The sequence below is a fragment of the Hyaena hyaena genome, unplaced genomic scaffold (genome assembly GCF_003009895.1).
Source record: "Hyaena hyaena isolate Hyena2069 unplaced genomic scaffold, ASM300989v1 scaffold_56, whole genome shotgun sequence".
NCBI lineage: Eukaryota > Metazoa > Chordata > Mammalia > Carnivora > Hyaenidae > Hyaena > Hyaena hyaena.
The window spans coordinates 4,259,153-4,272,932 of record NW_024080688.1 but is presented as its reverse complement, the minus strand read 5'-3'; the positions used below and the strand labels follow the sequence as shown (position 1 = coordinate 4,272,932).

The 13,780-nt window shown below is 39.9% G+C and overlaps 1 protein-coding gene across 1 annotated transcript in view; it reads right to left on the bottom strand.

Annotated features, from left to right (window-relative positions):
* RAD18 (RAD18 E3 ubiquitin protein ligase) overlaps nucleotides 1-13,780 on the bottom strand; it is a 107,092-nt gene that overhangs the window by 90,369 nt on the left and 2,943 nt on the right. Inside the window, exon 2 of the mRNA XM_039231276.1 lies at nucleotides 10,429-10,510. Within this exon, the coding sequence (XP_039087207.1) occupies nucleotides 10,429-10,510 (82 nt within the window). The remainder of the gene's footprint in view (nucleotides 1-10,428; nucleotides 10,511-13,780) is intronic.

Sequence of the window (13,780 nt, the reverse complement as noted above, 5' to 3'; positions counted from 1 at the left end):
TATGTTTAGGTGGAATGAATGACAGCAATGATTCAAAGGACCGGAGGGAGAAATTAGAGGTACCGTAGTCTGCTCAGGCTGGCATAACAAAACACCACAGACTGGTGGCTTAAAGAACAGAAATTTTCTCACAGCTCTGGAGGATACAAGTACAAAATCAAGATGCCAATATGGTAAGTCTGTGGTGAGGACTCTCTTCCTGGCTTGTAGATGGCTGCCTACTCACTGTGGCCTCACTTGGCAGGGGGAGAGAGCAAGCTAAACGTCTCTGCTTAGAAGGGCACTAACACCATCACCAGGGGCCCACCTTCACGGCCACAGCAAAACCTGATGATCTCCCGAATATGATCACACTGGGGGTTAAGGCTTATGAGTTCTGGGAGGGACACGATTCAGGCCACAGCATTCTGCTCCCTGCCCCATGAAAATCTATGCCCTTCTCTTCCGCAAAATACATTCACTCCATGATACACCAGTCCCAAAAATCTTAATTCATTCCAGCACCAACTCTAAAGTCTAACATCCAATCTTTTTTTTTTTAAATGTTTTATTTATTTTTGAGAGATTGAGAGACAGCATGAGCAGGGGAGGGTCAGAGAGAGGGAGACACAGAATCCAAAGACAGGCTCCAGGCTCTGAGCTAGCTGTCAGCACAGAGCCCAATGCGGGGCTCGAACCCACGAACCGTGAGATCATGACCCGAGTCGAAGTCGGATGCTTAACTGACTGAGCCACCCAGGCGCCCCAGTAAGAGCAGTTCTACTTTACAGCAAGTAAAATGCAGCAAAGGGCTCAGCCAATCTGCCCAATGTCACAAAGCTAGTAAGTGACAAAGGCAAGTACCAGGGCTCATGCTCTTAACTTATTACTAATTATTTAAAACATGTATAATTTGTTTATAAAATATATCTATTATATATACCTATATAACATAGATATTACTTAATAGGATCACATGTACCAGAGTATGAATAATGAGCTGCTGTTTTCTCTTCTGCATAATCTTGTGATATGTTTAGTTTTCACATCTGGAGAAGCAGACACAGGCCCAAAGTAGATCAAGCCATTGGCTTCATTTCAGTACACTGGTTTACTAAGTATGTAGTGGCGAACTGTAGACCAGCACAATGTATTCTCTAGTAAGCTACCATCATATTCCACTCAAAGTCGAGCAGGTGACGAGATCTGAACCATGTATACCTTGGTGGCTTTATTTAAATCACCTATGAAGTTTGTTTTTCCTCCCAAAACCCAGCTGTGAGCTCTGTGGACACGGTGGAGGAGGGCAGAATAAGACAGTGATATAAAGGGTAGCTGCACAGAAACACGCAAGCCTTGGGGGAGCAGGCATTTCTAATCTTGAACAGGACACAGCAAACTGCTAGCTTTCAAATATTAAAGGAGCCTAGCATGCCAACAGTAAAAAGCAATTTTCTAACAGTAAAACCAATTATTTGTGTGGGTGATCTTAAGGATTGTGTGAGAAAATGAACCATTTCAAAAATAGTTCTTGAGTGTCCAGTTAAAAGCAGAAAATCCAGTTCCTAGTTTGAAAGGAAGAGGAGGTACTGAAAGCTGAGAAAGCTGGCCTCTGCCTCCGGTTCTAGGGCCAAGTAACCAGCTAGCCGGTAAGGAACACTGTCCCTCCAGCCTCTCACACGTGCGGCTCTGCGTAACTTTATGTCCCATCCGTCCACAGGCTATCACTCTTCTCCCGTCTTGTTCCACAGTGCTGCCTTATCAGAATGTAAGAGAAGAAAAACACATATTTGCTTAAAGCAATCTTTTTTTTTTAAATGTTTTATTTATTTATTTATTTCTAGGAGAGAGAGAGAGACAGCATGAGCAGGGGAGGGTCAGAGAGAGAGGGAGTCACAGACTGAAACAGGCTCCGGGCTCCAAGCTGGCAGTCAGCACAGAGCCCGACGCGGGGCCCGAACCCACGAACCGCGAGATCATGACCTAAGCGAAAGTCGGACGCTTAACCGACTAAGCCACCCAGGCGCCCCTAAAGCAATCTTATATTGTTAATTTAGCAAAGGTCAGCAAATGGTACATTTCATATTTTACTTACAAAATATAGAAATGAAATTGCTTTTTAGTCTAATATAAGTTTCACTTAATTTTAGGAGTCAAAATCCACAAAAGAAAAATGTTTCCTGATCCACCTTTAAATTAGTGGTAACCTATGTTACCTGGTAGGCACTGGTAACAGTGTCTACAAGCCAATACTTTCATCTAGGAGGAATTATTTTGAGCATCTTCCATTATCAAGCCAGAAAAACTGGGCAAGTGCAAAGAAAACTGGCACTTGAATGTATCAATTTATTACTGAGAACATTTCTCACTTAATGATGTTTTACAGATTGGAGTAAGTCCATTCCCTCTCCCTTAAAAAGTGCTCTTTAATAGCATGATTTTGGATCAATTTAACAGACCTGCTTTCTGCCAAAGCATCCCACTCCAACCTTAATAACAGAACTGTAACTGTAGTGTTCATTAGCCATATTCAAAAACTCTAAACAGAACAAAACAGAATAAAGCTATTCAAAATGATAAATCCTGAAATGATTAAAGAGCAGCAATAAATAATGGGTAGGTAGATTTTGGGTCACCAGTTCTAGTCGACCCAGGACAAAAGCAGAACATGATGGCCAAATGTAGTTCCTATTAAGCTCTGGGGGCTTTGTGTCATTAAAGGAATACTACAGACCCAGAGAAACCTTTGGTCTTGTGGGAAGCGGTGACAAGTGGTGTTTAACAGAGAGGGCCTACCAAATCATGAGAGGTACAATGTGGAAAATAAGCGCTCAAAAGTAATCTGAAAGCACTCTCTACTGACTTCCTCTTAGAGAAAGAATGAGATCAATGACAACCTATAAGTGACAAAGAAACAAACAATGAAAATGAAAAGAATGGAAGTAAAGGCTAATTTGTTCAGCTAAATAGAGTTCACTGAATTCATAAAAAGCAGACTTTCATCTACAGATGGGACTCCTATCTCTGTCCATGAGAAAGTAACAGGGTCCAGAATAAAAAAAAAATAACAGGGTCCTTCCATAAACAATCAAAACACTGGAAGGAAATATGAAACAACTATTTTCAGACTTTGGACAACAGCAGAAATGAGAAAGTTCTATCATAGTCCAACCTTTGTCTGGAAGCAATTTCGTAACCACAGTGCAGGGAAGAGAGTCAGACAGCCCATCAGTCTTGCTAGTTGCAGTAACAAAGACCAGAATTCAGGGCAATCCAGGGAGCTAGAATTTGTAGGGCAGAGTACCAGAAAGAAAAGAGGGTGGCCCACACATACACAGTCAAATGGTCTTTGATAAGGGTGCCAAGTGTGCACACACAACAGAGGAAGGACAGTCGCTTCCACAAATGCCAGTAGAAAATCGAGACTTCTACATCCAAAAGAATGAAGACTTGAAACTATAAAATCCCTAAAAGAAAACAAAGGGGAAAAGCCGTATAACATCAGCCCTGGGAATGATTTCCTGGATATGTCAAAGGCCCAGGCAAAAAAAAAAAAAAAAGCAAAAATAGGTAAGCGGGACCTCATCAAACTAGAAAGCTTGTGCAAATGATCTATACAGTAAAAACAAAACAAAACAGAACAAAAAAACCAAATACCTACTAAATAGGAGAAAATATCTGCAAGAAGCCATATACCTTATAAGAAGTTCATATCCAAAATATGTAAGGAAAACCTATAACTCACCACCAACAGAAACCCAAAACCAAGATTTAAAAAGGGCAAAGGATCTGAAGAGACATTTCACCAAAGACATACAGATGGCCAAGAGAAAAGATGCTCAATTTTGCTCATAATCCAGAAAATGCAAATCAAAACCATGAGATATCACCTCACGTCTGTTAGAATAGCCATTATTAAAAAAAGAAAGAAAGAAAGAAAAACAGAAAGTAAGTACTGGTAACAACGTAGAGAAATGAGAACACTTGCGCATCGTTGATGAAAATGTAAAATGACACAGCGTCTATAGAAAACAGTATGGGGGTTCCTCAAAAAATTAATTACCATCTGAGCCAACAATCCTACTGTATATTTATGCAAATGAAATGAAGAAAACGATCTCAAGGATATATTTGCATGACCATGTTCATAGCAGTATCATTCACAACAGCCAAAAGGGGGAAGCAACCAAAGTGTCCACCAAATGAATGGATAAAGGAAATGTGATGTATGCATACAATGGAAGATAATTTGGCCTTTATAAAAAAGGAAATCCTACTACATGTTACAATGTGGATGAACTTTGAGGACATTAAGTTAAGTGAAATCAGCCCATCACTGATAGACAAATACTGCATGATTCCACTTATATGAGATATCCAGTCAAACTCTGGTTGTTGCCAGGGTTGAAGGAAGGAGAACTGAGGAGTTGCTGTACGGTGGGTATAATATTTCAGTCACACAAAATGAAAAAGGTCTAAAGATCTCCTGTACAACAATGTCCATATAGTTAACCATACTATACTGCACATGGAATAATTTGTTAACAGGGTAAGTTTCATATTATGTGTTTTTCACCCCCCCCACCCCCCCCGCCAAAAGCCACCCCTATAGGAAGGGCTACTCTTGACCCACACTAACAAAGCTTAAAAACAAAACTTGACAGGATCAATCTAATCCACAAGCAACTTACTTGCCTGCCACAACACAGCCCCTACTCCAATAAACTATACAACAAAATCTATCCACTCAAAAGTGTAAACACTACAATGGCAAGCATCTAATCAAAAATTACCAGTCATGCAGAGAAACAAGAAAATATGGTTTATAATCAGGAGGGGAAAAAATTAGTCAACATAAACAGACTTAGAAACGCCACGAATAAAGGATTAGCAGAAAGGGAGGTTAAACTAGCTATGAGAAATACGTTCAGTACCTTCAAAGATTAAAACACACACAAGAACCTAATGAAGAAACAGAAAATATGTTAGAAATGAAATTTCTAGAGATGATCTGAAGTGAAAATTTCACTGGATGAGACTAACAGCTGACGAGATACTACAGAATAAAAGATCAATAGACCTGAAGTCATAGCAAAAGAAATTACCCAAAACTAAGCACATAAAGGGAGGGTGGGTGTGAGGGGGAGACCAAAACAGAAAGAAAAAAAAGAAAAGAACAGAGTCTTAATGTCTGTAGGTAAAAATCAATCAAGCAGTAAAATAAAAAATAATTAAGGTCTAACAAAATTTAATTGGAATCAGCAATGGGGCATGGGATTGGGCATGTGAACAGAAAAATATTCAAAGAAACAAGGGTTAAAATGTTTCCAAGTATAAATCTCAAGCCCATGGACCCCAAACAAGACAAACACAAAGTAAAGCAAACAAAAGCATATTACACATTTTTAAAAACAAGTGATAAGGCAAAAATCTGAAAGGCAGCTAGGGAAAAAAGGCACATTACATACAGAAAGCTCTAGATAAGAATACCATATCTGGTTTCTTGTGACACCAGTAAAGTCAGAAAACAGTAGAATGATATTCTGAAAGGGAAAAAATGTTAACCTTGAATGTATACCCTTTGAAAACATCTTTCAAAAAGCAATGAAGTCACTTTTTCAGACAAACAAAAGCTGAGAGAATTCTTAAGCAGCCTAACTATAAGAAATGTAGCAGAGAGAAAAAAAATGATACTTTTTCCAGAAGGAAACTTTGATATATACAAAAGAAAGGAGAGTATCAGAAATGATAAAATATGTGGGTAAATACAAAAGACAAAAAAATTTTTTTAATTTGTTTAAAAGATAATGGACTGTCCAGGGCACCTGGGTAGTTTAGTAGGTTATACATCTTGCTCAGGTCTTGATCTCAGGGTGGTGAGTTCAAGCCCTGCACTGGGCTCTGTGCTGGTCATGGAGCCTACTTAGGAAAAAAAAAAAAAAAAAGATAATGGACTCTCTAAAGCAAATATAATATCAATGTATTGTGTTGTCTATAATATATGTACACATAAAACTAAAGACAACAATAGGATAACAGGAAGGGGGAAATAGAAGTACACGTCTGTAACAATTCTACCCTACTCAGGTGGCATAATACTGTTTGAAAGGAGACGGTCATAAATTAAAGAGGCATATTTTAAACAACCACTAAAATAATAAAACAAAGAAGCAGAGCTAGTAAGTCAATAGCGGAAAGGAACAAATACTTAAAAACATGTTCAATTATTTCCTAAAAAGGCAGAAGGACAAGAAAGAGCTGGACAAATAAAAAACAAAAAGGTAGGGGGTGCCTGGATGTGTCAGTCAGTTAAGCATCAGGCTCTTGGCTTCAGCTCAGGTCATAATCTCACCATTCGTGGGATTGAGCCCCATAGACAATCTGTGCTAAAGGCTCCATGTGTGCGAAGCCTGCTTGAGATTCCCTCTCTCTCTCTCTCTCTCTCTCTCTCTCTCTCCCCCCCCCTCNCCCCCCCCCTCACTCCCTCTCTCTCTCCCCCCCCCCGCCCCTTCCCCACTCAGAGTGCATGCTATCTTTCTCAAAATAAATAAACATTAAAAAAAGAAAGAAAATGCACATAAAATGCAAAGATCCTAAAAGGTCCAAATAAAACCAAAATGAGAGGACTTAAAATGTCTGACATCAAGACTTACTACAAAGGTACAGTAATTAAGACAGTGTGGTATTAGCACAAGGATCAAAACAGAGAACAGTGGAACAGAAGAGAGTCCGGAAAAACACACACACATTATTACCTAAAGCCATGTAGACTAAGATGGGGAAGATACAAATGTACAGTATCTTAACTATACTGGTTACATGGTAAATACCTTTGTCAAACCTCACTGATGCTTGTACACTTTACATCTTATAATGGATGTAATTTATTATATGTAAGTTATACCTAAAGATTATTTTAACTCATATTTAGAAATAATTCTTAAAACTTATCTTGGTAACTAAAGTGAATCTACTCTAGAAAAGAACTGACAATTATTAAGGGCCCGTATGCATCATGCCAGACACTGGGCTCTGCACATTTAGTTTTCACAATCATCTTTTTTTTTTAAGTCTATTTACTTATTTTGAGAGAAAGTGTGTGTGTGCGCCCATGAAAATGAGAGAGGGGCAGAAAGAGGGAGAGAGAGAATCCCAAGCAGGCACTGGGCTGTCAGCTCAGAGCAAAACACAGGGCTCAATCTCACAAACCTGATTCGAAATCAAGAGTCTGAGGCTTGGGGCACCTGAGTGGCTCAGTTGGTTAAGTGTCCAACTACAGCTCAGGACATGATCTCACGGTTCGGTTCGTGGGTTCAAGCGCCGCATCAGGTTCTGTGCTAACGGCTAGCTCAGAGCCTGGAGCCTGTCTTCAGATTCTATATCCCTCTCTCTCTCTGACCTTCCCCTGCTCATGCTGTCTCTCTCTCTCTCAAAAATAAATAAAACATTAAAAATTAAAAAAAAAAAAAAAAAGTCTGAGCCTCAGCAGATCTGAGCCACCCAGATGCCCCTTCACAGTCACCTTTTAAAGTACAAATTACTCATCAAATTTTTACATTTGAAGAAACATTAGCATTTGCAAATTAACCTGCCTGGTAAGGGAGGGAGGTCAAGAGTCAAGCCTAAGTACACCTCTAATGCCCATGTTGCCACCACCACCACCCTCTGACGTCTCTGCTACAGAAACTTTTTCACCGAAGCTACTACTATCCACCAAAACCATTTTTAAGCCTACCTGGTCTTTAACCTTCTAAGACAAATCAATTGAAAATAGAGGACAACAAAGATCATGAACCTAAACAACCCGTTAATTGGATGGCCAGCTCCTAACCAAGGACTGGCTCACCTCTATGCATGAAATACCTTAAGCTGCAGTATAAAAAATACATAAGAGACTCATAGAAGTACAAGCAAATCTCAATATATTAAAATCACAATCACACAGCCAGTTAAGTGTAATACTCTTCAGTGGTAGCATTCTCCCACTGGGATTTTTAAACTTTGAACATATTTTTTTTTTTAATATTTTTATTTATTTCTATGAGAGAGAGAGACAGCGTGAGCAGGGGAGGGTCAGAGAGAGAGGGAGTCACAGACTGAAACAGGCTCCCGGCTCTGAGCTGGCAGTCAGCACAGAGCCCGACGCGGGGCCCGAACCCACGAACTGCGAGATCATGACCTAAGCGAAAGTCGGACGCTTAACCGACTAAGCCACCCAGGCGCCCCAAAACTTTGAACATATTTTTAAACTTTGAATTATATATGCATGCCAAGGACTACATGATTGAACTATCCATACATTATCTTGTTACACAGCAAAAATTCTGAAATTTAACATCTAAAAGTGCTTGGCAAATAAAGAACCACATATAGTGACAAAATCTTTATTGCTGTTATGTTATAAAAGGTATAAAAATATCCAAGAGGAGATGCAAAAAAACATGGGAGAAGATGGGATTGGAGATGAACATGATAAAAGGAAGAGATTTACAGATAATCTGAGGACAGCTGATGTCAGGAATATTCCTGGTCCTATGGACTTTCCTACTTCGTCAGTCTTAACTGGAAACCACAGGAGATGATAGTTTCAGGAAAACACACTTTTGCCATCTTTGCTTGTAATTGCAAGAACTGGTACCACCAGACCTCTGTTGGCGATATTCAGGTGTTCTTCACTCCCGTCTCTGGTCCCAGGAATAACCCTTGGTGAAATGAGTACTGACGACATGTGAAACTGATGCTATTGCTTCTGCCACTATCTTCAAATCCAAAAGACAGTCTTCATAATGTGGGGATACTCCTCTTTCATGTACTGGAGTGGACGGTCCTCACAGATCAGAAAAACTGGACTGAGAGGCACCTGCGTGGCTCAGTCAGTTAAGCATCTGGCTCTTGACTGCGACTCAGGTCACGATCTCACAGTTTGGGAGATCGAGGCCCACATGGGGCTCTGCACTGACAGTGCGGAGCCAGCTTGGGATTCTCTCCCTCCCTCTTTCTGCCCCTCCCCATTCTCCCTCTCAAAATAAACAATAAATAAACGTTAAAAAAGAAAAGAAAAACTGGACCGAGAATGCTCACGTTTGAAAGCTACCCAGAGTGTCCCTGGAAAGAACTGTAATCAGACAGGCTGACTCTTCTCATTATTGATATTGGACTAAATATTGGGAGCTTGAGAGACACCTGGGCAGCTCAGTTGGTTAAGCATCTGACTTCAGCTTGGGTCATGATCTCACAGTTCGTGAGTTGGAGCGCCGTGTTGGGCTCTGTGCTGACAGCTCAGAGCCTGGAGCCTGGAGCCTGCTTTGGATTCTGTCTCCCTCTCCCTCTGCCTCTACCCCACTCACCATCTGTCTTCTTTGTCTCAAAAACAAATAAACATTAAAAAATTTTTTTTCATAAACACTGGGAGCTTGAATGATGGAGATGTTATTATACAGACAAGTTCCTGATGGTATGATTATAAGGCTTCATTTCAGTATTCCCGTAAGTATTAAGTGCACATATTTATAATTTTCACTTATCACAGGGTAAATTTAAAATTGATTCATAAAAAGTTATCTTTTTCCAGATTTTAGAGGACACAGAAATTTGTAAAGATAGTATTTTCACTTCCTAAATGTTTTTTTCCTTTCTAACTCCACTCCACAACATTATCTGTTAATGGAGTTTTGTGCCTATCCTTTTGGGGTATACTGATAAACTGATATGCAAATAGTCTTATGGGCCCCTATGTTAGCTACAGATTTTTATGCAGTGAACATGCTGATACATAAATTATTGTGAATTTCTCCAACTAATCTGTTGAAATAGTCCCAGTAGTTTCACTTTATTGGAAATAAAGATATCCAAAATTAGTATTTTGAGTCAAAAGTGCAGATTTCCCAAAACAGTTTAGATTGTCATCAATCCTGCCCTCCCCCACATGATTATGATTTCTGTTTTCTAAAACACTACAAACATTAGATGTCAGTGTTTTAATCTTTGACAATGTGATATTACAAAGTAATTGCTTCTCTTCTGTTATTGTTCACTTCAATCATCTTTATACATCCTTAAACCTTACTAGTTTTTGCTACTTCATTTTCCTCTGTGTTCTTTTTTTTTTCATATCCCTTGGAATATTAATGTCTTTGTCACTGGTTTCTAAGAGATCATTTGCGACTAAGGATGTTAACTATCCGCCAAGCATTGCAAATGAAATAATACGTTTTCTCACCAATGTTTTACAGTGATGTTTTACTTTTTGGTTGTATAGAAGTTGTGTGTTGAAATATAATAATTTTCTGCTTTAAAAAAAATCCAAGAGGAAGATGGCAGAAAATAATTTCTGAAAACTTCAAGACAGAGAAGCTAACGTAAGAAATGAATGAGTGCTTACCTTTGTGTTAACACTACCTTATATGAAAATCACACTCGTACTAACTCACAACGACAATGCATACTTACAGTTATGGGAGCACTGCGGAATCATCATTGCAATGTTGAAATATTCAAAGCAAATTCCACACCGCAGCAAATCATCTATTGTCTGAAATGCAAAAATACACATATACCTATCAGATAGACACCAAGACTGGACCGTCTGCCACAGAACTCTTTCTCCATCTTTAAAAAAAAAAAAATTTAATAATACTCTTTATGAATATACAAACCCAAAATTAACTCCACATAAACTGCAAGCGATCTTGACAAATGGAGAAAAACCTCCCCTCCCCCCCATGACTTACACATTCAAATGCCAGGTGATGGAAAACGCTTTAGACAGGTAAAGGGGCACCACAGATTCCTGCTCCTGTCGGCTCCGCAACCCTTCACAAAAGGGCCTCTCCACTCCTGTTCCATCTCCCGTGTGCTTCCGGCTCTTACTCAAAGCTTCCTCCCCTTCAAACCCCATTCCCTGGCCTACAGCCACTGTTGGGTAAAAGGTACCAACCGCCATTCACCACACAGGTTAAGAACAAAATGAGAGACTATTAAAGTCAAACATTCGAGATTATCCAGTTTAAGCTCTTCACAAATGGAGAGGCACACACATGCCGGGGATGAGTCACGCCAGCCCTAAACTCCCGGCACCCTCTGGGCAGTCGTCGGCCCGATGTCTCTGCACGACACCACATGTCAGTTACTAGCGGCGGGAGGCAACAAGGAAGCCCTGGCAGGGGCTGGCGCCAGTGGCAGCAGAGGTAAGGCAGCGGTTAGCCTGGGAAGTCGGATGGATGTGCTGCGGCCTGGGATGCAATCCAAACAGGAAAGGATCTATTCTTGCAACCCAGAATCTTCTAAATCATTTAAAATAAAATATGGGGTGCAGTCGGTTAAGCATCCGACTTCGGCTCAGGTCATGATCTCACGCTTCGTGGGTTCGAGCCCCGCGTCCAGCTCCGTGCTGACAGGTAGTTCAGAGCCTGGAGCCTGTCTTCGGATTTTGTGTCTCCCTCTCTCTCTGACCCTCCCCTGCTCACGCTGTCTCTCTCTCTCAGAAATAAATAAAAACATTAAGAATAATTAAAAATAAAATAAAGTGTTATTTTGCATTCAAAAGAATGCTGAGCAGATATTTAAGAGAGAAAAAAAAAAAGGAGCTCTCTCACGTACCGATATGGAAAGACTGCCAAGCTAAGTGCAAAGAGGAAGTAAGGTACACTACTCTTTTTGTTAAAAAGAGAGGGCAGAATAAATATGTATTCTATTTTTACCTTGTATACATATGAAGAAATTCTGAAAAGATACATATTATGTAATAAATAATGGTAACAGGGGTCAGAACACTGGACAGATAAGGAACAGGTAGGAAGGGGGACTTTTACTTTCTATTTCCTATATATATGTATTTTAATGTTTGTTTATTTTTGAGAGAGAGAGACAGAGTGTGAGCAGGGGAGGGGCAGGAGAGAGGGAGACCCTCCCCTTTCATGCTCTCTCTCTCAGAAATACATAAAACAAAAACAAAAAAAATTAAGAAAACACATACACACACACTTTCAAAGAATAATTAATGCCATGGGAAAATGTTCATGTTTTAATAAAAACTTTAAAAAAAAATCAGAGAACAAATCTATAATACATTACAGTAGAACTATACAGTTTAATCTCCCTAATAATCTTATGAAGTCTATAGTATCTATATCCCAGTTTTAAAGACGAAGCCTACTGTGCTTATAGTGACTGAATCAAACCCAAGAAGTTGACTCCAAAGTGTTCCCAAAATTTAAATGCATATATGCATCATACACACACAAGAAAAACTGAAGGAAAACAGGAGAAAACATTAAACAGTGGTTATCTCTGGATGGCAGGTTGATGCGTAACTTTCATTTTCTCTTTTATCTTAATCTGAATTTTAATTTTTTCTACTGTATACACATACTCCATTTATAAACCATCAAAACCAGAAATTCCTATTGCTATAAATCCAAGGAAATAGACATTAAAATACCAAAATCTTCTATCACTTTTGATGGTAAGCTACCACGGACACCAACCACTAGAAGACTGTGTTGAAAACCAGTTAAGAACAGAGACAGGGCTGGAAGTCAGAGTCCGGGCATCCACTCTATTGTGCTTTCTTCTAAGAACCATACACTCTCTTATGGAGGAGTGGTTCTGACAAGTGCTGAGCGAAGTTTGTGGAAGGTGATACTGTATCAGATGAGCTGTAACATTCTTGCAAAAACTTCTATTCCTGCCACTTCAAGATGGTAACTAACATGCAGTGCACTAGACAGAGTGGTCAGGTGGAAGCTCCAGGACTTCTTTAACTTAGAAGAGGGGGAAGTGGACGGGGGAAGTAGGGAGTGCGTGAAAAGACTTAATAACTATAGGAAAGGTTCTTAAGTTTTTTTGGTCACAGGTCCCCTTAAAAATATGGATAAAAGTGGGGCACCTGGGTAGCTCATCGGTTGAGCAGCCGACTTCAGCTCAGGTCATGATCTCACAGTTTGTGAGTTCGAGCCCCGCGGTAGTTCTGTGCTGACAGCTCAGAGCCTGGAGCCTGCTTCCGATTCTGTGTCTCCCTCTCTCTGCCCCTTCCCCACTTGTGCTTGCTCTTGCTCTCTCTCCCTCTCGAAATAACATAAAAAAATTTTTTTAATATGGATAAAAGTTATGAACTCTCTTCCCAGAAAAACATACAAACAAAAATTGTATCAATAATTCCAGATACAAAAGTCTGTCCATGGCTCCTAGGTTATTGGAATTTAAACACAGATCTCTACACAAAGTAAGAAAGAACTTCAAACACAGCTTCTGGGAGCAGCTAATTCTTTGTCCCTGGAACAGTTCAAGCAAAGACTAAATGACAAATTGGCAAATATACTATAAAGGGATTAAAACACATAGATCAATGGAACAAGAGAGAGAGGCCACAAATAAACTCACACGGTTTATATGGTCAATTAATCTACAACAAAGGACGCAAGTCTTTTCAATAAATGGTACTGGGAAAACTGAACAGCTACATGCAAAAGAACAAAACTAGAGAACTTTCTTTCTTTTTTTTTTTTTTAAAGTTTTATTTATTTCTAGGAGAGAGAGAGAGACAGCGTGAGCAGGGGAGGGTCAGAGAGAGAGGGAGTCACAGACTGAAACAGGCTCCAGGCTCTGAGCTGGCAGTCAGCACAGAGCCCGACGTGGGGCCCGAACCCACGAACCGCGAGAGATCATGACCTAAGCGAAAGTCGGACGCTTAACCGACTAAGCCACCCAGGCGCCCCTAGAGAACTTCCTTATACCATACATAAAATAAACTCAAAATGGATTAAAGACTAAAATGTGAGTCCTGAAACCATAAAACTCCTAA